Source organism: Coenobita brevimanus, chromosome 66 (assembly GCF_032717465.1).
Source record: "Coenobita brevimanus isolate Jiangsu-jjx chromosome 66, ASM3271746v2, whole genome shotgun sequence".
Classification (NCBI taxonomy): Eukaryota; Metazoa; Arthropoda; class Malacostraca; order Decapoda; family Coenobitidae; genus Coenobita; species Coenobita brevimanus.
The window spans coordinates 29,824,009-29,849,714 of record NC_137019.1 but is presented as its reverse complement, the minus strand read 5'-3'; the positions used below and the strand labels follow the sequence as shown (position 1 = coordinate 29,849,714).

At 44.6% G+C, this 25,706-nt stretch overlaps 1 protein-coding gene across 1 annotated transcript in view; it reads left to right on the top strand.

The window, feature by feature from the left end:
• Positions 1 to 6,102: 6,102 nt before the first annotated feature.
• LOC145405326 (putative inorganic phosphate cotransporter) overlaps positions 6,103 to 25,706 on the top strand; it is a 418,097-nt gene continuing 398,493 nt past the window's right edge. Inside the window, exons 1-2 of the mRNA XM_080276742.1 lie at positions 6,103 to 6,106; positions 6,196 to 6,386. Coding sequence (XP_080132868.1) covers positions 6,103 to 6,106; positions 6,196 to 6,386 — 195 coding nt within the window. The remainder of the gene's footprint in view (positions 6,107 to 6,195; positions 6,387 to 25,706) is intronic.

Here is a 25,706-nt window from a genome sequence, read left to right as displayed (position 1 = left end):
GATGAAATCATAGGCTATGTAACAATATATATATATATATATATATATATATATATATATATATATATATATATATATATATATATATATATATATCTAGGCTGCTTCCCCCAAGGAAAGGGAGGTAGCCGAGACAGGACGACACACTCCCCATTTACTCATCCATTCCATTCAAACATATTCATTCGCATCTTAACTCCAAAGGGGAGAACGGACAGATCCTCACCGCACCACACCACACAAGGGTCAACTGCGCAATGCAATCAGTGACATCCGCAGCAGGGCCCGACAGCAGAGCTGGTTTACCCCTGCCACATCATAACAGACCCATCCCCTTACCCGCACCTGACCTGACTAGCTGATCAGACCAAATGCGGGAGAATATCCCCTCAGGGCTGCGTCATCATTTATTCATTCATAATTTCTCTCCATTTATTTCTGTCACGCACAGCCACTCTTCCTTGTTCAACAGACATCCCTCTCGCATCCAGTGCTCTCTTCACACTGCCCATCCATCCTATTCGTGGTCTTCCTCTCAGCCTTACACCTCTCACATCAGATGTAGTTATCTTTTTCACCAATCGCTCATTATCCATTCTCTCCATATGCCCAAACCATCGCAACATCCTCTGCTCAACTCTACCAGCCATCTCCCGAACAATTCTAGTTCTCCTTTACACTTCATCATTTCGCTCTCGATCCATACGAGTCACTCCACACGTACTCCTCAGACATCTCATCTCCATTACATTTAAACTTTTCCTCTCTGCTACACCCATATTCCAAGTTTCAGCCCCATATAACGCAGTCGGTACCACAACACCCTCATACAGCCTTCTCTTTACATCCATTCTAAGCGAACGACATCTAAACACTTTTTCCATTCCTCCCAGCACCTTTCCTACTTCATTTTATTCTAAACTTCACTTCTGCATCTATTCTTCCATCCAAAGCAACATGTGACCCTAGATATTTAAAACACTCTACCTCCTCAAGTAACTCACCATTCAAAACTATAGTAATCCCCCTACCATCTACCAACCTCGTACTCTTATTCTCATTTACTTTCAATTTCCTCCTTTCACACACCCTTCCAAACTCCTCTACCAACTGTCTCAATCTCTCCTCTGAATCAGCCACCAGTGCAGTATCATCTGCAAACAGCAGCTGCTTCAGATTCCACTCTCCACCATCAACATTCACCAGACATAGGCCTCCACCTAAAACTCTTGCATTCACCTCCCTTACAACACCATCCATGTAAATATTAAACAACCAAGGCGACATCACACATCCCTGTCGCAGCCCCACTCTCACGGGAAACCAATCACTCACAGCATTGCCCACTCTTACATATGCTCTACTATTTACATAAAAACTTTTCACCCCTTTTAGTAACCTACCATCAAGTCCATACAATCTTAAAACAGTCCACAAAGCCTCCCTATCAATTCTATCATACGCTTTCTCTAAATCCATGAACGCCAAAAACACATCCTTGCCTTTCGCTAAATACTTTTCACACACTTGTCTCACAGCAAACTCCTGATCCATGCATCCCCTCCCTTTCCTAAAACCACACTGCTCATCACCAATCACTCCCTCTCTACCCTCTCTAACTCTCATAATTAACACTCTACCATAAACCTTACCTACAACACTCAACAGACTTATACCCCTCAAGCTAGTACATTTATACTTATCACCCTTGCCTTTATACAACGGGGCCACGCAAGCACTTGCCCAGTAAATTGGCACCATACCTTTCACAAAGCACACATTCAACAGTCTTACTAACCAGTCAACAATAGTCACTCCACCACCCTTCAGGCATTCCACAGCACACCCATCCATACCTGCAGCTTTCCCTGTTTTCATCTCCTTTACTGCCTTCTCTACTTCCTCCTTCGTGATCAAAGAATCATTCAACTCTCCCAACACATTTATTCCTTGCACCCTTTCATCCACCACAATCTCAGCCACCCTTTCCTCCCCTACATTTAACAATCTTTCAAAATACTCTGCCCATCTCTTCCTTACTGCATCCATTTCAATTAACATCCTTCCATCCTCTGCTTTTACTCGTTCTTCCTTCCCAGACTCTCCCTTTCGCATCCATTTCACCTCCTTCCAAAACATTTTCTTATTCTGTTGAAAATTCTCTGTCAGCCGCCTACCCCACCTCTCATCTGCTGCCACTTTAGCATCACGCACAGCCATTCTCGCCTTATTCCTCTTTTCCTTATACCTTTCATATGACATCTCATCCTTCCTCTGCAGCCACACTTCATATGCACGTCTCTTCTCAGCCACAGCCATACTTACTTCCTCGCACCACCATTCACTTCCTTTTCTTACACCACGACCCACTCGCCTCACACCACACACCTCTTCCGCATGGCCCACCACAGCACTCTTAAACAACTGCCATTCCTCCTCCACACTGCCATTTTCCTGATCTTTCACTGCGTTCCACTCATCTTTCAATTTCTCCTGATACTCTATCTTTTTCTCTCTTTTATCCAACTCAGTCACTTTCAAAACCTCCCTGCCACAGCTACCCCTCCTAGCTCTCACCCATCTCTTACCTACTCTAATTAGTTATATATATATATATATATATATATATATATATATATATATATATATATATATATATATATATATACTGTCCATGTATAACTAATTAGGCTTTTGGACCTTATACAGTCTTTAACAGTGAAATGCGGGTTTACTTCAGGTGTTAGAATATACTGGCTCAGATCATTATTACGGCACTGAGATATGAGAATACATAAATACAGTTAAGTCGCAACTGAATCTGACTTAGGTAAAATAATATTTAGTAAATAAACATTCATCTTCAAACGGATCATGAAACTTTATATTTTTTCAGGTTTGAGTAAAATGACAAATGTGAACGCGAAATATGTAACATAATGTTAATTTAACGATCTGATATTTCATTCTTCGAAGAGGCTTTGGCAAAAACGCATAAAAGATATAATACATTCGATGAGAAAGAGAGAGGAAGAGAGGGGGGGGGGGGAAGAGAGGGTGTGGTGTGATTTGTGGCCTCGTGGTTGTGGTGGTGGGGGTTAAACTATGGGAGGGACTTATAGATGCAAGACGAGAAAGAAAGAGGTAGGGAGAGGGAGGAAGGTGCGTGACTTCAGAGACGGAGGAAAGGGGGGTAGGGACAACAATGTTACCAACACAATTCACGATTCTTTGGCAGGTGGGTGTATTGATACTTTTGTCCACGAGAGTACATAGGCCTATATGTATAATTAGTTGCTTCATGTCCATTGCGGTCTAGCTCATATATAATTTTCTCTTTCATTTTCCACTAAGCAAATAAAAAAATACTGCAAAATTTTCTTTTTTGTTTGTTTCTTTGTTTATTTGCATTCTTCCGAGTCTGTCAAAGGGCCAATGAAAAACGATTCAAGGACCAGATTTGGCCGGGGGCCGCTGCTTGAACAGCCCTAGTCTAGTGAGACTCACTGATGCAACTTCAGGTCCATGTAAGTCAAATCAAGTTCAGTCATGAATCGTGCTAAGTCTGTTCTTCGCTCTTCTAAAAATAATTTCATCCGTACTAAATGCTCTCGACTCTCCAACTCGAATTCTTCCCCCTCCTTCTGGCACCTTGCCAAAAACTTTTCTAACAACTTTACCTCACCATCCTTCCCTCCTCTTTTCTACTCTGATGGCTCTGTAGCTATTTCTTCTACTGATAAAGCAGATCTCTTCGCTCAGACTTTCTCCTCCAATTCCACCTTAGAGGATTCCGGTGCTGTTCCTCCAACACTTCCCCCATCTGAGACTTCCTCATTGCTGACATTAAAGTTTCTTCAGCAGATGTATTTTCTGCCATCACTGGCCTCAATACTAACAAGGCATATAAGCCTGATGGAGTCCCTCCTCTTGTTCTCAAGAACTGTGCTTACACGCTGCCTAGGTAAACTCTTTTGCCTTTGTCTATCAACTTGTAGCTTTCCTTCTTGCTGGAAGTCTGCTCTCATTCAGCCAGTCCCAAAGAAGGGTGACAATTCCCAACCCTCTAACTATCGTCCAATTGCTTTAACATCCTGTATTTCAAAAGCTTTCCAGTCAATTCTTAATAGAAAAATTTTAAGGCATCTTTCCTATTACAACCTTCTTTCTGATCGTCAGCACGGGTTCCGTCAGGGACGCTCCACTGACGATCTTCTCACCTACCTTTCGGACTCCTGGTCATCCTCCTTTCGGGACTCTGGCGAAAGCTTTGCCATTGCACTTGACATCTCAAAGGCTTTCGATAGAATCTGGCATAAATCTTTAATTTCCAAACTGCCCTCTTACGGTTTCCATCCTTCTATCTTGGCCTTCATCACTAGCTTCCTTTCTGGTCATTCTATAGCCACTGTTGTAAACGGCCATCGTTCTTCTAGATCTATCAACAGTGGTGTTCCTCAGGGCTCTGTCCTATCACCAACTCTCTTCCTTTTATTCATCAATGACCTTCAAAGCTGTACATCTAACCCTATCTACTCATACACTGATGACTCCACCCTTCACCTTTCCATACGGTTCCCGCAACGTCCATCTCAGCGGTTACTTCAACAAACAAGGGATGAGGCTATGGCACACCTAATGTCTGACTTGGCTTGTATCTCTGACTGGGGTAAAAATAATCTGTTTTTTTTTTAATGCATCAAAGACTCAGTTCTAACACCTATCAACCCGACAACATCTTCCACAAGTATACTCACTGATGTTTAATAATATTCATCTTAATCCTGCATCATCCTTGAACATGCATGGGGTTTCATTTACTCGGGACTTATCTTGGAAAGATCATATTGCATCTCTTGTAAAATCTGCTTCCAAGAGATTAGGTGTGCTAAGCCGACTCTGTTCCTTCTTTACCCCTGCACAATTGTTGACTCTATACAGGGGTTTTATCCGCCCCTGTGTGGAGTACAACTCTCATGTGTGGGGAGGCTCCCCACATACAGCTCTTTTCAATAGGGTGGAGTAAAAGGCTTTTCGTTTCATTAACTCTCCTCGTCTTACTGACTCCCTTCAACCTCTGTCTCTTCGCTGCACTGTTGCATCTTTATTTCTTTTCTATCGCTACTTCAATGGTCACTGCTCCTCTGAACTGTCTGCATGCATTCCTCCACCTCTACGACAGGTGCATAGCACCCGTCTAGCAGCAAACTCTCATCCCTTTTCTGTTCAATTCTCTAATGCAAGAGTTAACCGTTGCTCCCAGTCCTTCCTTTATGCAACAGGTCAACTCTGGAACTGTCTCCCTCTGTCTCTATATATTGCTTCCTATGATCTCCAGTTTTTCAAATGCAGTATGTCCAGGCATCTCGAAATGATCGGATCCTGAATTTGGCTCTCTCTTGTGTTTTGTTTTTCTCTTGGAAGGAACGGTTATTGCGGGCTTATGGCCTTTGGTTCCAACTTCCTCGCATAAAAAAAAAAGTCAGATATGTTAAAGTTTATTGAAAGTAATTCAGGTCTTTTTATGACTTTTCTGGACCACTTACAGTATTAAATTCCAGTTTTTTTTTTTTTTTTTTTTTTTTTTTTTTTTTAAGGTGAAGATGCGTTAATTCCAATTGATACAGACCCATACATGCCAATTCATGTTTATCAGCTTCAGCTTAGATCCAGGGTCCAGTTATTCACTTTAGGTCTATTCATGTCACGTCAGGTCTTGTCAGGGTACATCAGGCTCTGTTGTCAAATTCTGTCAGTTCACGTCACTCCAGTAAGGTCCATTCAGTGCCATCCACAGCCATTCAGATCCATTTCAATCCACCAAGGTTACTTTAAGTCCATTTAGTCAGTTCAGGTTCACTTAGGAAAAGTGGAGGATGAAGGAGAGACAAAAAGGAGTAGAGAGGATCCGCTAGAATGGTAAATGGAAAGACAGGAACGATGCTCTGTTTGAATAATTATCTGTATTGTTTTTCTTTTGTTTCTGCAAAAATCTAATCTCCAAGAAGCATCAAGTGTCGCCACCTGGGCACTATAATCTACCATTTTTGTTGTGAAATGCAATGGATATCACATTAAGGGTCTGGTATTTGACGGCGAAGAATGGGTATCTTAAAGGCTTAAAACAAACTTATTCTTTTTTCAAGAACACCAAGAAAAAGAAACAACTTCTTATTATGTTTTGTTTTTTAACAGTGAATGGCTGGGGTGCACGACATACCTTGGGTCTGCTGATGTTCCTGGGACTGTCGCTGGCCTACATGGTACGGTTCAATCTCTCAATCGCCATCGTGGCCATGGTGGGCACCAGGACAGAAGCCAATGATACCCGTGACCAGTCTGACGTCTGTCCTGCGTCCAACAGTGTGGACGATGACAACTATGTGGTTCGTTGTAATTCCTTTATTGTCTAAAGTTAGACGAAATGCAGAGGGGAAAAGATGAAAGTGGAAAGTGGGTGGGTTCAACGTATAAAAAGATTCAGGACTCGTAACTGTCCAACAGGTGACTCCGAGTATTAAATCCACGGATATCAGCATGCTGGGAAGAAAAGGTGGGGAGGTGGATGTGATAATTGAGACACAGTCCTATGAAGTAAAGATGTCTTGGTTGGGTGACAGATGCAGCAAGCCATAATGTGGTCTTACCGTAATCACAATAACTTGACTGTCGTTGAATAGGTACGATAGGAGAATCAGGAAAATCAGGATTAATTTTTCTTCGTTGCACCCACGCCTGTCTGTTATCTCGGTGTGCCCTACAACATTATATTCCATTTTTTTTTTTTTTTTTGGGGGGGGTCTTCTCTATGGCACTTCCGACGCAAATGCATCTTTATGGAGGTTTCAATATCGTCCCGTAAGTAATTTCTCTGACTGTGACGCGCAACCATCACGCTCTCTCCCATTCCTAGCGGTGCCGAGGCGGTCGAAGAAGCCTAAACTACATATTATAAGCTGCTTTTCAAGGTTTCAGCGGCTTCCAAGTTTAGGTTAAGTTTGGGTAACTGGGGAAGGGGAGATTAAGGGATTTCGATCGATTTGGATTTTATGCCGTACCCGACCTCCATAAAGACATATTTCGATATGCTTTGTTGATTTTATTCTATATCTGACTTCACACCCCTAGAGGGATATGAGTCACTTGCAACAAAATTAAGTCTCAAATCGACCAAAATACATTAATATCGTTAATAAAAAAGGCAAAAAAACATGGAAGGATAATTCTGAAAACTATTGCATTGGAAGAATAAGGGAGCGTCATGCGTTGATCTCAGTATGGTAGTTTGACAGTTTTTGGTGAATTTATGAACACTCTTTGACCAGCTGAACACAAGAATATATATATCACAGCTACTAGGCCAAGGTAGTTCAGAGTCAGAGATGCATGTAGGAAGTAGTTTAGAGAGAGAGAGAGAGAGGGAGACAGACAGACAAAGACAGACAGACAGACAGACAGAAGATTGCACAGAATGGCGGGAAAAATAACTCATTTGACCTTGGGAGACGATGTGTCACTTATTCTTGGCGGTAACATTTGTGTGAGAGCATTTTGTCTCTACAGTATGGTGCCATAACTCCCACCTCGACAGCGTGCTGAAGTGCCGCTGACAATAATTCAGAACGGATGGAAGTTATTTGCAAGAAATTAATGTTATAAAATCCTGCGATCACTGCCAGTCAGGATGGTCTCATAGTCTTCAAAATTACTGGAGCTTAAAACTGGATTATAGTTAGAGGATCGGGAACCCTCATTCTTTAAGACAGAATGGAAGCGAAATTCTAGCAAGAAGGAACGGTGCAAAATGACGTGAGCATTAAAGCAAGGTTGCTGAAAACAACTGTAGTCATTAAAAAGTCAGAATGGCGGGTAGATGAAGAACCTGCACCGGATATACTGACAGAAGTCAGTAGACAGAAGAGATGGCAACAGAAGCCATTTTGGTGATATTGAGGAGGAAAAAGGCAAGAAGAATGTTTTAAAGCTTTTAAATAAGTGGAAGATGGAGGGGAATAGCTTTACTTGTGAACATACTTGTATTTTGTAAGATACTGTTCCAAGACGAAGAACAGAGTTAACTCGATTCCAGGCAGGAGTATGAAGTGCACAAGACTCAGAGGTTAGATAGTTATGAATGGAATTTCAGTGTAGTGGACAGCATTGGAGTAATGCTTTTTGGCATTGCTCAGACACTGAAAACAAGTACAAAAGTAAAAGAGTGACGAAGGACCTTCAGGGCCGTAAGATGAAGTTTCGTAAAGTCGCTAAAGTCTACGGGAGTTTAGCAGTAGATTTAGGTCCTTAACCTTTTAAGCGCCGACGTGACTTCGCTGAAGGTGTCAAATAATACGATGGTGAGACATCGCATTTACTAAAATTGTTAATGATATGGGCTGACAGGGCCACGCCTAGAGATGCTTCCTCACTGAAAAAAAGTGTGTAAACCTGCACTCCCGAAAGGATAACCTCCACTATAAGGAGTAGACTGTAGCTCCACTCGAACAGGGCTGTACTCCCATGTGAAATGAGAGCTGATGACAGTGAGAGCTGGAGATCCCGTTTCATTAACCCTGGGGACTAGCTTCTGACCAACCTCCTTGCTGAACTTTTTCAGCGTTTCAGTAACACAGAGTATAGACTAGCATACTGCCCTACATAATTTCCTCTGTCAATACCATACTACATGCACATTTCACACTACACTTAGTATTCTAAATTCAGTAAAAGTGTCGTCTTCACAACCAACCTCTGAGTCTCCAGGGGAGGGGACCATTAAAGCCTCCCACCATCCGCCCCTCTCCCGGTGACGGCTAAGTGAGATGCATGGAACTGTGGTGATCCTGACCAATCAGTATACCCAACATAAACCTACATGCTACCAGCGATCACGTGCGTGTACTTGTTAAGGCAGTTTGTTACTTGGCTGGAAAAACTTGTGTATCGAGTCACTAGGCTATGAGGTTATGAAAATCCTCCATCCAACATATTACCAATATGCAGGGAATCGAACCCGGGACTCTCAGGTGAGAGCCAGGCATCATACCACTACACCATGACCATGTAAAAGTCATCACACATTGTCACAATCTTGTAACCAATGTCCCTCTGCCCCCACTGTGGGCCTGAAGAGGCTGAGATAACCCCCTGGCACTTGGGCAAGTAGATGCTTTTAATTTATCCCAGACACTTACGGCAAGTCCGAGTGAAGAGAGAAACCTGTATGGTACACAGGAAAAGTCATCCAACATTACCAATATGCCGGGAATCGAACCCGGGACTCTCAGGTGAGAGCCAGGCAGCATACCACTGCACCACGAACAGGCAAAAAGTTATTCAACATTGTCACAATCTTGTAACCAATGTCCCTTCACCCCCTCCCCCTCTCTGTGGGCCTGAAGAGGATGAGGATAACCCCCTGGCACTCGGGCAAGTAGATGCTTTTAATCTATCCCAAGCACTTACGGCAAGTCAGAATGAAGAGGGAAACCTTTATGGTGCTCAGGAAAAATCATCCAACATATTACCAATAGGCCAGGAATCAACCCCGGGACTCTCAGGTGAGAGCCAGGCAGCATACCACTACACCATAACCTGGATGTTGGATGATTTTTCCTGTGTACCATACAGGTTTCTCTCTTCATTCTGACTTGCCATAAGTGTTTGGGATAGATTAAAAGCATCTACTTGCCCGAGTGCCAGGGGGTTATCTCATCTTCAGGCCCACAGTGGGGGCGGAGGGACATTGGTTACAAGATTGTGACACTGTAAAATAACTTTTACGTGCTTGTGGTGTAGTGGTATGCTGCCTGGCTCTCACCTGAGAGTCTCGGGTTCGATTCCCAGCATATTGGTAATACTTTGGATGATTTTTCCTGTGCACTATACAGGTTTCTCTCTTCATTCTTGGGTATGAAAATCTTTGAGACGTCAAATCTTATATATAAAAGGGCGACAAGCGGCGCAGCGAGACCAGCAATCAATCTGAACTCTAAGCCTACACTTCTTCAGGCTCGTTCTAACCCTTGTCAAGAAGAGTATTGGTAGTGCTGTGTGATCTTAACATTGTGTTCTGTACTTGTTATACTATGTTTTTTTATAGCCCTCGAATAGTACGACTCGTTGAGAGGATATTAATAGGTCTACATGGTTTGTATTTTAATTTTGTAGCTTTTTATATATATGTAGTGTTTACTATCCGGGTTGGAACTACATTGGTGACCCCAGAGGGACATTTGTGTGCATAATGGATAGCAAACACAGTACAATCATGGGGGAAAACGACTGATTCTTCCCCCTTCCACCACAACCTCGAAGATTAGATTTTACATGTTGAGGCTTATCTTTCACACAGTCCACTACTGAAGCTCAGAAGTTCAGCGCATTAGTGGGGATGCTTCCTAAGAGATGGTTACTCTGGTAAGAGAAGTTATCATAACGTCACCAAATAACGATGAATCTGCTGCTTTCAAAAATGTGTTACTGGCATGTTACAGAAAACCAGACCACCATCATCTGCACGACTTTCAAGAACTCGGATTGGCCGACTGGAGTCCGTCTGTTTTGTGGCAGAAGATGCAGGCCTCCCACATGAAGACATACTCCGGTGTATGCATCTCCAGAAACTTGCAGCAAAATAAGACTCAACCTTTCTTTTCTCGATGGTCAAACTCGGGCAAGCAAGTATGTGGCAGCGGTAGATAGAATGATGGCTCAACCCTCCACTTCAGCATACCTAATAGGCACACTTAATGAAGTAAAATCATCTGATCCAGTGGTGTCTGGTGTGTGTTGTTATACAACTTCTCACCCTGCTTCTGCTTCAGCTTCACTCACTTCGTGTCTACTCAGTTCTTTCACCGAATCAAGCAGTGGACCTCCTGGAGAGGTACGTAACCTGGCGGTGGGGGAATCCAGTGCTTCAACATCGAGTGTCACATCAGCTTGTGAACCGCCAGAGTTTCAGCAAGTACTGCAACGTCATGATGCACTTCAGCGACAAGTAGACAACCTATTTTCATCTCGTAAATCAAGATTCCTCACTAGTAACCAACAGCAATCAGGAATGCGCTGGCATCATGCTACATTTAGAACAAAAGCTCACCAATGCCAACCACCACGCTCTTTTTCAGGAAACGGGAACAGCGGGGGCAGGTGAGTGCAGCTGCTCTTGCAACATCAAATGTTTCTGCACCAACTCCCTACAACAAAGATCATTCATCTCGTAGGAAATTTTTTGTGGATACTGGAGCATCTGTGAGCATTCTTCCACTAATACCACGTGTTTGGGAAAATAAACCACCTGCATTCGATCAGCTGGCTGCGAGCGGCACACCCATTGCAATTTTCTGCACTTCAGAACTCATGATTGATATGGGAATGCAGCAAAAGTGCCCAATGACTTTTATTGTCGGTAATGAAAAGCAACCATCATTGGGATATGATTTTCTCACATATTTTCAGTTATCGATTCGGGAGAGAACTATCTACTACACCGGCCATCTCAAAGTAAAGTTTACGGTACTGTGCCTACAAGTTGCACACCATTTAACTTGAACATGAAGTTTAGTGATTTGTTACAAGAGTTTTCTTCTCTTACTGGGCCACAGTCATGTTTTAAGTCTCTGCCTACGTCAGTCTACCACTACATTGTAAAAACAGGCCTACCAGGTCATTCTCGTCCGAGATGTCTTCCTCTAGACAAGTTACGAGCACCAAACGAAGAATTAGACACACTTTTGAAGGAGGGGATCATCGAACCGTTTGACAGCTGTTGGGCATCGCCACTCCATATGGTCCGGAAGTCTTCCTCCCATACAAGACGAGCTTGTCCCTCACATACAAGATTTTCACCTGAAATTATATGGCAAGGCAGTGTTCTCCAAGACTGATCTGATGTGTGTGTTTCACCAAATTCCCGTTTTTCCAGCTGACATTCCTAAGACTGTGATCATCACGCCTTTTGGAGTGTTTCAGCACCGTTTCATGCCCTTTGGACATCGAAATACCCCACAGTCATTCCAGGGTTTTATGGATCACATTCTATGGGACTTTGATTTTGTAACGGTGTACATAGATGACTACTGGTTGCATCAAGTAACCACGAGGAACACCAAACTCATCTTAGATAACTGTTAGACCATCTATGAGAGTATGATATCAAGATTCATCCTGCTAAGTGTATCTTTGGAGTGCCTGTTCTGGACTTCCCCGGCCACAGAGTTTCTGCTAAGGGAATCAGTCTGTTTCCATAGAGAGTCGACACTATCAAGCAGTTTCTGAAGCCCACTAAGGTGAAAGAGATGAGAGAATTCTTGGACATAGTTAATTACTATCACTGCTTTCCCCCCTCGGGCAACAGAAACCTTAGGTCCTCAACATGATCTACTCAAGAAGTTGCCGAAGTCATCTAAGGCCCCTCTTACCTGGACACCAGAGGCTTCTGTGGCATTCACAAGAGTTAAGGACGATGTCGCACAACTTTCTCGTCTTGCATATCCAGTCTCCGATTCAGACCTTGCCCTAACATATGCTTCTTCCACAGCAATCTTACATCAAGTAAGGGATGAAGTCAAAACACCATTGGCATTTTTCTCCCAGCACTTAGAAAAGGCTCAGCTTTAATACAGTGTATTTGACAGAGAATAATTGGCCTTATTTTTTGATGTTGGCCATTTTAGACACTGGCCAGAGGTTCGTTCCTCCTATATTTTAACTGATCATAAACCTCTCATCTCTTTTGTGTCACAACAGTCAGATTCTTACTCTCAGCAAGTGCACTGTCAGCTCTCCTACGTCTCTGAGTTTACAACAGACAATCGTCACATGAAGGGTTGTGAGAATGAGGTAGCTGATGCCTTGTCCCGTTCCATCTCCACGATTGAACAACTTCCACCAGTTCTTGACTAAGTCAGTTAGCCCTCACTAAGGTGAAGAGTTGGAAGCATATAAAACTTCATCACCTAGACTTTGCTTGCAGCCATTTGATATACCTGGTTTAGAGCCATTTGATATACCTGGCTCAAACTAAACTTTGGTGTGATGTTTCTTGTAACAAACTTCGTCCATTCATTCCTAGCTCCCATTGTCACAAAGTGTTTTTGCATTTTAATAACTCAAGTCATCCTGGTATTAAAGCTTCACAACCTCTTCTTCCTCAGTGCGTTGTTTGATCGGGGAATAAAAGGGATACCAGTGCATGGACATGGCAGTGCACTTCCTGTCATGCTTCCAAAGTTCACCGTCATACCAAAGGTGCAGTAGAGTCATTGTCCCTCCCTTCCTGTAGAGTTCATATTGCACATGTTGACATTGTAAGCCTTTTGCCACCTTCACGGGGATACACCTATTTACTCACTTGTATTGATAGATTTACCAGATGGACCGAGGCAATACCTATGCAGGATTTGCAAGTTGATTCACCTGCATGGGCGTTTCTTGTAGGCTGGGTTGCTCGATTCGGTGCTCCTAACACTGTCATTACAGATCGTGGTGCGCAGTTTGAATCTGACCTGTGGCGCCAACTTCTCATTTTTCCTGGGAACAGCAAGACATCATATGACGTCTTATCACCTCCAGGTGAATGATATGGTTGAGAGGTTTCATTGGCATCTTAAGGATGCTCTCAAGACAAAACTGCAGGAGTATCGGGTATGGTTGGGTTGTTTCATTGGCATCTAAATGATTCTCTCAAGACACAATTAACCGTAGCGGTATTGATGGGCTGATGCGTTGCCACTTGATATTCTGGGGCTCAGGGTTGCGGTTAAAGAAGACCAACAGTGCAATGCAGCAAACTTGTTTATGGTCAGTCCATTCGGTTCCCTGGAGAATTCACCATCTTAACTCTCCCTGAAAACCTTAGTAAGTACGAGTTTCTTGTTGTTCTCCAGGAAACCGTCACTAGACAGCGACCAGTACTTCCCTGTCAGGTTCCACATCAGTCATGTCATGTTTTCTCTTCTTTGGCTGACTACATGTATATGTGGCTGTGTCATGATGCTAACTGGTGCCCACTTAACGTATTTTTGATGGCCCTTACGAAGTTGTTAAATGATCAAGTAAGCATTTCACTATCCAATTTGGTAACAGTCAACAAACTGTTTCTGTGGATAGGTTAAAACCTGCAACTTTCCAGCTCCTATTTCCTCCCCAATTGCTCAACCCACATCTCAAACCCTCAGGAAAATATGCCTTTCCCTACCACCTAAAGTCGATCCTGCATCAATTCAATCAGCTTCCGCTAATCAAAAACATTTGTTGTCAGACCATGTTGCAACACCGGGGACCCACACTGCTAACACTCAATCAACTCCTGCCATTGTGACGAGGAGCGGAAGAGTCTCCTGTTCCCCTGAGAGGGATACTTTGTCAGTAATCGCTGACGGAGCGTCTCACCTGACATGGGGGCGTTACATCTAGGCACCGGCCTTTGCGATGTCCTGGAGGGTGGGGGAGTTGTGGGGTGATCCTGGCCAGCCAGTATTCCCACCATACACTCACATGCTACCAACGGTCACATGTGTGTACTTGTAAAGATATTTTATTACTTGGTGGGAAAAACTTGTGTATCAAGTCACTGAGCAATGAGGTTATGTGGGTATAAGAATCTTTGAGACTTCAAATCTTGTGTATAAAAGGGCGACAGGTGGGGCAGGGAGGCCAGTAAACAATCCCAACTCTCAGCCTACACTTCCTCAAGCTCGTTCTATCCTTTGTGAAGAAAAGTTTGTGTTGTGTTGTGTGATTTTAACTGTAACTCGTTTAGAGGGTATTGATTGGTCTACATGGTTTGTGTTTCTATTAATAAAGTTTTATGTATTTGTGGTGTTTACTATCCTGGTTGGAACTAGAGAACCAATGTCTGACTCCTACAATGTTCATTTCTGCAACATTCGTGGCCTTTCCTCTACTTTTCAGTCTGTTGAACATGACCTCTCTTCCTCTAAACCTCACTTTCTCTTCCTCATTGATACTTAGCTGTCTGAGGCGACTTTCTATGTATCCTCCTACTCTCTTTATACTCAATTCAGAGTCAAAGCTGGCTGTTGCTCTCGTTTTCCTGAACTTGAATCTTCTGAATTCTATATTCCCTTGCTTCAACTTTCCTGCTATGCTCCGACTAAATATATATGCGTTGTGTACTTATCCCCCAATTCTACTGACTATGAAAAGTTCTTTGACTCTCTTGCTCCTAGGGTGAAACATATCCTATCAATTTATCCATTCTCTGAAATCTCCATTCTAGATGATTTCCATGTTCACCACAACTTTCTCTCTCCTCTTCTTCCACTGATCCACTCGGTGAAGAAGCCTACATCTTATCTACCCTTTAACCCTTCCGTGGCCGTGGGTCAGGAATTTTCTGTGCATCCCAGGCCGATGCTTGGGCCATTTTCTGAAGTTTCGAAAACTGATTATTTTTTCCTTGCCATATTGAATAGAAGTTCAGACGCACCTAACAGTGCAACTCCCAGCTTCCTAGACCCATTCTGTGGCTTGCAATGAAGCGCGAAAGTTGCAAAATATCGGCAACTGGTTTTTGCCGCCGAGAGATAACTTCGGAGGTGTTGTTATATATTTTTTTACCCCCAACGTGAATGGTGCTGAAATGTTGCACATATATGAGATATGATGATACTGAATTATTTCAGTGCGTAATATGTTAGGCTAAAAAAAAAATATTATGAATATTTTTTCACCTTTTTTATGTAAAATATGTTTATGGTAGTTGCGAGTTATTTTTTACGTTATCGTTGTGCCCATGCTTGGAAAAGGGAGTGAAAGGGTTGAATTTTCAGTCCTAAATGAGAAAATTGTCCATCCTCCGAGGCTAGGCTCTCCCATGGGAGATGAAAGTGGAGGGTCAGATCCGATTAGCAATAGGAAGTTGAGTCGCAACTTGCTGTTCCCACATCACGTGCATGGCTAAAAATAGAATCGTAATGTAGTTTCAAAACTACGAATAAGTCTAATTATTACGAATACAGAGACAAAGCAGAAATAAATACGTTTACAGACGGGGAAAACGTATTTTTTCCATAATAACACATTCACCTTTATCATTTTACCTTGTTATATTCGCAATATATGTTGCTGCCTGTCTGTCGTGAGTGTGGGAAAGTATGATATTTTCTGCCTGGGTTGAGATAATGGGTGTAACTACTGTATGTGTGGTTAGGCATGGCCACGAGCGAAAACATTGTACATCCACTCGTCACGGGAGCACGAGGTGAACTGACAAAAGAGGTGAGAGAGCGTGTGAAGGTCAGTCTCATGTCCCAGACATTCATTCACGTCCCGAAAGTTTTCACGGTTTTCTACAAGTCGCACTGCATCAAATGATCCAAATCAGTACATCAAACCTGAGCGAATAGGTAAAGACACCAAGACAAAAATGAATTTTTCTTTTATTTTCATGTCCTTTTTGTTTATGCCTGTGTTTATTTATAATCGTAAACAGGGCGGTTGTGTGTTTTGCAAGGGAGGAAAAAGATATTTTCTGTCTGGGTCGAGATAACAGGTGTAACTATGTGCGTTTAGGCAAGGTCACGAGCGAAAAAATCATACATTCACTCGTCACAGCAGCAGGTGTTGCCAGACGACCAAGGCTAAAATTCCCCAACTTTCGTGGCAAAATTTCCCCAAAATTCCCCATGTGTTCACGTATGTTATATTTACCTTAAAATAATAAAGTAGTGATATATATGTGATAAAACATTAGTGAGCTGGAAGTAATGAAAGGGATTACTTATATCAATATTTAATTTCTAATATAACAAAACTATAACTCATTGTGCTTTGCATATTTTTACATATATATACCGGTGTGTGTATAACATCTAGAGAACTTATGATATCGTAGAGAAATAATCTTCTTCCTAAATGTAGTATATGCATATGTGTACACTGACAAGGTTTGAGTTAAGAATATTCCTTATAAGAGCTCTGCAATTAAAATGCCCGCGGCCGGACCTTCCGCCCCGCCACCCCCCACACCACCACCGGGCCACCACCACCCCACCACCCGAGGAGGAGATAACGGACAGGTTAGTGACCCAGGACAAGAGGGTCATCCAACCACCACTGACCTGTGCCCCTTCTTCCCGCAACTGCCCCAACGCCAGGTGAGCCAAGATCCGCAACAACTTCAACGGCGGGTTGACCATCGACAGCAGTGGGGTGGGACTGATACGTCAGTCCCTCGTAGTCTTGTGGTGACGACCACAACTTCACCCCAACGGGACAGGAGGTCCCTAGGTGAGCCACGGGGTGTTTACACCTACTGCCACCGCGAGCCACGGGGAAGTACCTTCCTCTGCCGCAGTAACCCAGGTGAGCCACGAGGGGCTTGTATCCTCTGCCACAGTTAGCCACGAGGGCGTAATACCCTCTGCCACAATCAGGACAGGAGGTCCTTTGACGAGGGAAGAGAGCCCTCTATAACAAATAGGGCAGGAAGCCCAATAGTGGTTTGTACGGGGCTCACGCCTCTAGCCACTCTAAGGGTAAGAGACCCTCACACACCGCCACAAGTGGGTCCCAGGACCGATCAACCTGGTGCCACGGCAATTGTAAAGACAAGAGAGAGAGTCGCCTCTGTGTTACCCTCCATAAGTGCAAGAGAGACCACGGCCTCCGTGTGTCCTCTAGAGCCAGCTAACTCCTGCAGGAGTAGCCGGACACCACCCGGGGGAGTTACCCCTAAAGTGTCACCTGAACAGAGGCCTGGTCCCAGTTGGGACCTACCTCCTACCCCCGAGAAATTCTTGTCTTCCCCAGGTACCAGCGGAAGACGAGGCCGCAGCCCACACCTGATGGCGCATCCCCCAGTAGACCTCCGCAGTCCTCGGACCCCTAGGCGAGCCCGGCAACCCGTCGACGCCGACCTCCCCCTGCCGCAGACCCTACAACGTCAGGCCCGTCTGCTACACCTGTTTGGCCCCAGTCCCTAGGGCCAACACAGACAGGCCTCCCTTCACAGTGGCCAGAGGAGGGCCTACAACAGGTCGAGACCCCAGGCAAGAGGGTCTCCCTGCACCGTGACCAGAGGAGGGCCTACAACAGGTCGAGACCCCAGGCAAGAGGGTCTCCCTGCACCGTGACCAGAGTGGGGACCTACACCTTACAGTGACAAAGTGATATCGCCCCAGAAACTCGGGCAACAATAGTGACTTTCCCTTTCCTGTAGTGATCCAATGACAGAGTGAACCAGCGGGATTACACCAAAAAGTGTCCGTAAATACCTTCCCCTAACAAAGACTATAAGTTCCGGGTTCATCCGAGCAGCGCTATCCCAAAGTCCAATCTAGAGTAGTCTCCCCCCTTGTCAGTGTACGCGCGGGCGAGAGTTGCCGCGCCAAGCCTAAACAGTGAACTCTAGTGCTCTTCCTCCCTTGTTAATTTATAGTAATAATCCCTCCTCGGCTCATCAAGCCCAGACATCTCTATTGCCCCGACACGCTAAGACCTTTTGGACTTTGATACAAGTGAATCCCATCCACTTACGGACTCTTAACCTATTATAAAGCATAATTAAGGAGTGTGTGAATATCCCATATTACACTAACATAACTCTGTATATCTGTATCTTCTGTTTATAATACCATCTTATGTGATATTGTTAAGGTGTTGTAATTAAGGTAATAGATGTGTTAAAGGTGGACTGCCTAGTTTTTATGTCCTGTTCCCTTGTTAGTGCATTACTTCCGGTCCGGAAAGAGGACCCCGCTCGGTAGTTAGTGTCTTTAGTACGAGGAGTTGGCCTAAAAACACTCAGCATAACACTGGTGGCAAGCGGTGGTTCTGGATCCGAGTAACGCACGGAGGAACGTAAAAGGAAACTTGCACAATGGCAGCTAAACCGCACATTCAATTACCAAAATTCAACCCGGACCAATGTGACATGGATGTTTATTTGGACATGATCAAACCCCTTTTAGACATAGGGTTTGACTCAGATAAGGAGAAAATTGCAGTCACACTACCGAATCTGGGGAAAATTATCATCAATGTCATACCAAAAGTAGTCCCAGAACTGTCATGGGACCAGTTCACACAAATTGTGAAACAGGCAGTGACGCCATCTCTAGGCACAGTTGTAGCCTTATCGCAACTAGACGCCCTCACATACAACGGAAGCCTCGATGACACCTTCATCCTGGCTAGGTGGCTCGTCACCGCTGTGTACCCAGGCACAGACGCAAAAACCCGGGAACGACTCATATTCCACAAACTCCTCAGGATCCTCCCCAGTTTCATTAAAGACCACTTCACAATACATGAACCGACGGGAGACCTGGATAAAGAAATCAACCAAATAAGGTGCCTTCTAGCCGTCCACTCCTCCCCCAAACGCATCGGCGACATCACACAATTCCCCACGGACCTCATCCCTGTAAATCCGTGGGAATTTTCTCCATGCTGCCCGGAGTGCCCAATCCACGACATTCGTGAACAGCTAAAAGCTGCCAGGCACAGCACAGCAACACAAGAGCGCCTACAGGCCTCCCCACCATGCGCCGATCGCCCCAAGCCTCACAGCAGGAAAGCGGGATGAGGAAAGCACAGAAGGCGCCCCTTCACTGCCCCGATGTCCCACCGTAATGACGGGGGCCACCTCACATCTCTCCCAGTCTATGACAGGGAAAAACATCATCTTTCCTTTTCCTCTCCTCTCACTGCCTCTTCTATTTTGCCCTCCCCTATTCCTACCCCTATTCCTAACCTTCCCACCTCACACACCACTTTCTCCACTACTACCGCCTCCCCCCTGCCTATTCCTCCCCAACACAAAGCCTGCCTCCCCCTTCACAAACCTCCTAGAACCTTTACCTCATCTTCCCCTAACCTACTTCCCAAAACCGCCTCCTCATGTCTACTCCCTCCCACCTACCACCCCGCACCACCCACCACCATCACTTTCCCGCCACTCATTTTCCCCGCCAACACAGCCAACTCATTCGCCTTCCCTATCACACCATCCTCCCCCTCAGCCTCACCTCCGCCTGCATCTCCTCCGGCTACCCCACCTCCTCCAACCCACCACTCCCAATCACCGCCCGCTACGACCACCACCAACACCGCACCACACCACCCATCACCAACTCCCACCGTCACCGCCGTGGAAACAACCACCACCACCGTACCACCACAACTCCCACCACACCCCACCCGCACCCCACCATGCACCGCCCCACGCAACACATCATCCATCAACTCCCCACGTGCCCAACCACCATCACCACCGACGCCCACCCTCACCACCACGACCATCAGATCACGACGCATCTTCCGCCCCGCCACCCCCACACCTCCATCTCAGGCATCGTGGAAACTACCAACAAGCAAAATTGAAAGCGTGCTATGGCACCTCCACGACCGCCCATCCATCAGGATCCGACGGACACCCCAGCTTCTCCGCCTCCTACGCCAGACAAACCGCCCATCCTCCATCCGTCTCTCTTTCAACCCCCACAGAGAGCCAAACACCATGACCAACCACTGGACGAACCTCCTGCAACACCTCACCCGGTCCACAAGACATTCACCACCATCACCTACCACCTGCAGTCACGGGGTCGTGACTTTTTCACGAGCGACGGTGGTACAATGCCCGCGGCCGGACCTTCCGCCCCGCCACCCCCCACACCACCACCAGGCCACCACCACCCCACCACCCGAGGAGAAGATAACGGACAGGTTAATGACCCAGGACAAGAGGGTCATCCAACCACCACTGACCTGTGCCCCTTCTTCCCGCAACTGCCCCAACGCCAGATGAGCCAAGATCCGCAACAACTTCAACGGCGGGTTGACCATCGACAGCAGTGGGGTGGGACTGATACGTCAGTCCCTCGTAGTCTTGTGGTGACAACCACAACTTCACCCCAACGGGACAGGAGGTCCCTAGGTGAGCCACGGGGTGTTTACACCTACTGCCACTGCGAGCCACGGGGAAGTACCTTCCTCTGCCGCAGTAACCCAGGTGAGCCACGAGGGGCTTGTATCCTCTGCCACAGTGAGCCACGAGGGCGTAATACCCTCTGCCACAATCAGGACAAGAGGTCCTTTGACGAGGGAAGTGAGCCCTCTATAACAAATAGGGCAGGAAGCCCAATAGTGGATTGTACGGGGCTCACGCCCCTAGCCACTCTAAGGGTAAGAGACCCTCACACACCGCCACAAGTGGGTCCCAGGACCGATCAACCTGGTGCCACGGCAATTGTAAAGACAAGAGAGAGAGTCGCCTCTGTGCTACCCTCCATAAGTGCAAGAGAGACCACGGCCTCTGTGTGTTCTCTAGAGCCAGCTACCTCCTGCAGGAGTAGCCGGACACCACCCGAGGGAGTTACCCCTAAAGTGTCACCTGAACAGAGGCCTGGTCCCAGTTGGGACCTACCTCCTACCCCCGGGAAATTCTTGTCTTCCCCAGGTACCAGCGGGAGACGAGGCCGCAGCCCACACCTGATGGCGCATCCCCCAGTAGACCTCCGCAGTTCTCGGACCCCTAGGCGAGCCTGGCAACCCGTCGACGCCGACCTCCCCCTGCCGCAGACCCTACGACGTCAGGCCCATCTGCTACACCTGTTTGGCCCCGGTCCCTAGGGCCAACACAGACAGGCCTCCCTTCACAGTGACCAGAGGAGGGCCTACAACAGGTCGAGACCCCAGGCAAGAGGGTCTCCCTGCACCGTGACCAGAGGAGGGCCTACAACAGGTCGAGACCCCAGGCAAGAGGGTCTCCCTGCACCGTGACCAGAGTGGGGACCTACACCTTACAGTGACAAAGTGATATCGCCCCAGAAACTCGGGCAAGAATAGTGACTTTCCCTTTCCTGTAATGATCCAGTGACAGAGTGAACCAGCGGGATTACACCAAAAAGTGTCTGTAAATACCTTCCCCTAACAAAGACTATAAGTTCTGGGTTCATCCGAGCAGCGCTATCCCAAAGTCCAATCTAGAGTAGTCTCCCCCCTTGTCAGTGTACGCGCGGGCGAGAGTTGCCGCGCCGAGCCTAAACAGTGAATCTAGTGCTCTACCTCCCTTGTTAATTTATAGTAATAATCCCTCCTCGGCTCATCAAGCCCAGACATCTCTATTGCCCCGACACGCTAAGACCTTTTGGACTTTGATACAAGTGAATCCCATCCACTTACGGACTCTTAACCTATTATAAAGCATAATTAAGGAATGTGTGAATATCCCATATTACACTAACGTAACTCTGTATATCTGTATCCTCTGTTTATAATACCATCTTATGTGATATTGTTAAGCTGTTGTAATTAAAGTAATAGATGTGTTAAAGGTGGACTGCCTAGTTTTTATGTCCTGTTCCCTTGTTAGTGCATTACTTCCGGTCCGGAAAGAGGACCCCGCTCAGTAGCTTGTGTCTTTAGTACGAGGAGTCGGCCTAAAAACACTCAGCATAACAGCAATCATACAATGATAAATAATTTGGATATTAAAATGAGGTTTCTTGGATTAATTGAAAAGGAAAATACTATCTATAAACTGTACTTAGGCCTACCAGGCTTGCATCCCCTGAAAGAGGGTAGCCAAGCAGTCACAAGCACACAGAAACAAATACACACTCAATCAGGAAAAGACAATATTCTTTAATCATTAACTTAATTTTGAATGTTCATGTAATCTGTGTAGCCTGCAATCGCCTTATGACTTCTTAAATCCCACAATTAGTGTTTATTTACCAAAACTCTTATTATATAAATATACTAATATATGTGTTAACATTGCACTACAATACTTTTAGTTGACTAGTAATCTGCTGATGAAGACTACAACACTCGCAACATAAGCCCAAAGCTACATTCATATCCACAATACAGTAGGCTATTGCTACAGTCACACACTATAATATCTGGACCCGGGTTACCAACTTACCCCTTCTATCCCACCTCTGCTCTGGAGAGAAGGAAGTGAGGGATGGAGGTGCCAGAGGTGAAGGTTGCAGGAGGGGGTAGTTATCCTCCAGATCCCTATCTCTAGGGTAGAGGTGGGACAGAAGGGGTAACCCCGGTTCAGATACTATGGTGTGTGATTGTACTCTACTAGTACTTTAGTAGTACAGTAATGTATTACCCGGTGTCGGTTTAAGATTTTTATGTACAGTGTACATTGTGAAGGCTGTGTCATTAATCAGACTCACTTTCAGAATCATCATTGTATATGTCACTTTTCATTTTTTTTTAGCAGATTATCTTTGACTTCAATACTAAAACAATTATTATTTCTCAGATATCTCTTTGAGTGAAGAAGTCCAATTAATGTCTTAGTTGACAGCCGGTTTCTTTGTTTTGTTTTCATATTATTTACTGGTGAGAATATACTTTCAGCTGTAGCACTAGAATGTGGAAGGCAAAGTAAATGGAAAACAAATGATGATAAGTATGGAAACATTGCCCTATCATCTCCAAACTTCATATGACTTACTTGTTGCCAAAATTCTTCAACCCCAGTGTCATCTGGTACTTCAAGCTTAGTGTTTCTGAGTACTCTCCATTCTTTGTCTAATTCATTGAGCCTTCTCTGCTCAATAATACCTGGAACTAAGCTAGCCAATGGTGCACTAGAAGGTACATTTTTCTTAAGAAATGATTTTGGGTCAATTAACATCATCTGCTTCAGTAATGAGCTTTGGAATGAAGGTCTAGAACAAATCTGCTGGACACTTTCAATTAGGAAATTTAGACATCGTTTCTGAAAGATTTCCAAATCTTGTTTTGACAAGCCATGGGTGTCGTTGGTAATTGCTCCTGTAACTTTGGCACCTAAATAAATTTCACCCAGAGGAACAAATTTAGAGGGATCTCTATACTGAACTTTTTTCAATGGCAGTATTCTTTAAATGATCATGTTGAATATAGCAATCCATGATTGTCCTACATACAGTACTGACTGCTTGCTGCATTGTATGAATCTGTGGGCTTTCACACTGCATTTTTTTGTTAAGGTCATTGCAGAGTGGCAGGATGAATTCTAGAAACTGCAAGTACATCTTATTGGCTGGATCCTTCAACTGAGCCAAAATTGCCTCTCCTGACTAAAGTCTATCAGAAAATACTGCCTCAGTAAAATACAGTTTAAGTGCCTCATATTGCTCTAAAAGGCGAGAAACTACTGACTGAAGAGAAAGCCAGCGTGTTTGGCTTGGGTGTAGCAGTTTGGTTTTACATTTACAAACTCCTGAAACTCTTTCAACTCTGACAATCTCTTTGGACTTGACATAAAATAATTATAAATATCTCTTGCTAACTGTTCCAATGCTCTAGGAAGACTTGCACAAGCATAAGAAGCACAAAGATGAAATGAATGGCAGATACATTTCATGGTAACTAAATTAGGTATGTCAGCTTTCAAGTGAGTAGACGGGGAATTGTGAGCTCCCATCATAGCATTTGCCCCATCAGATGCAAAGCCAATCATACTGTCCTTGTATGGAATTCCTGCATCTACAAGGACTTTCACTACACTGTCATACAAACTTTGAGCACTCCCATCTTGAATTGGCACTAAATCAAAGAAGGCATCATTTACTTTTTCATTTATCAAAGTACGTACAACAATGCATAAATGTTTGGTGTAGCCTTTATCTGTGGATTCGTCAACAATTAAAGAAAATTTCTTGTTTTTCAAAATGTCTATTAATTCTTCCTTGCTTGTTTGGCCAGTTACCTTCTTTATCACAGCAGTTGTTTTTGTTCTACAAATTTTTATACGTTTTGCAATATCAGAATCTTTGCATACAGATTTTACCAACTGTGGAAGATGTGTCATAACATTAAGTGGCAAATTGTGCTCAACAAATGAAGCTAGTTTCACTTCACCTTCTTTTACTTGTTTATCTCTTAAAGAGTGAACAACAGAAGGCATTGACAATAAAGTTGGCTGCCTTGATGAACTTGCAGTATTAGCTTTATGTTTTTGCCCAGCTGAATGCTTTTCTAATTCTGATTTTTTGGCATTTATTTCACATTCACAGGCCTTGCAGTAAGCACGTGTTTCACTTTTTTCACTAGGTTGTAACCAGCCCCTAAAAACAGGAAGAGATTCCCAGTGCCTGCCATATTTTTGTGCATACTTCAACTTCTTTGGAGGCCTTGGTGATGTGTCTGGGGGGGGAATCGGAAAGAAAGTATCAGGAAAAAAAGTTTCATTCATTCATTCATTCATTGCCAGACGCCATGTATCCCACACGGGGTGGCCAAGGGCTTAGAGTTAATTGTTTTACAGGGAGGGGCACTAATCCTCCACCAACCCCACTTGACACGTAGGGATGCCAACAGCATCTGGTGTTCCCAGGCGGTCACCCATCCAAGTACTAACCAGACCCAACGAACAGTAAAAAAGTAACAACTTTTCCTAGGTTAGGTCAGGTTAGATTAGGTCAGGTTAGGTTAGGTTAGGTTAGATAAGGTCAAGTTAGGTTAGGTTAGATTAGGTTAGGTTAGGTTAGATTAGCTCTTTCCCTTACGTTTTTTACTGTTACTTTTTTTCCTGATACTTTCTTTCCGGGAATCGTCTGGGGGAGATGTGGGTGCTTCTGGATCATCTACTGATTCATCCATAACTGTACGCTCTCTCAACTGAAATACACATTATTTTTATTTACACACAAATGCATCATCATAATTATAGACACATATGCATAACCAAATTTGAAAAGCATGCTGTAGAACATACTGTA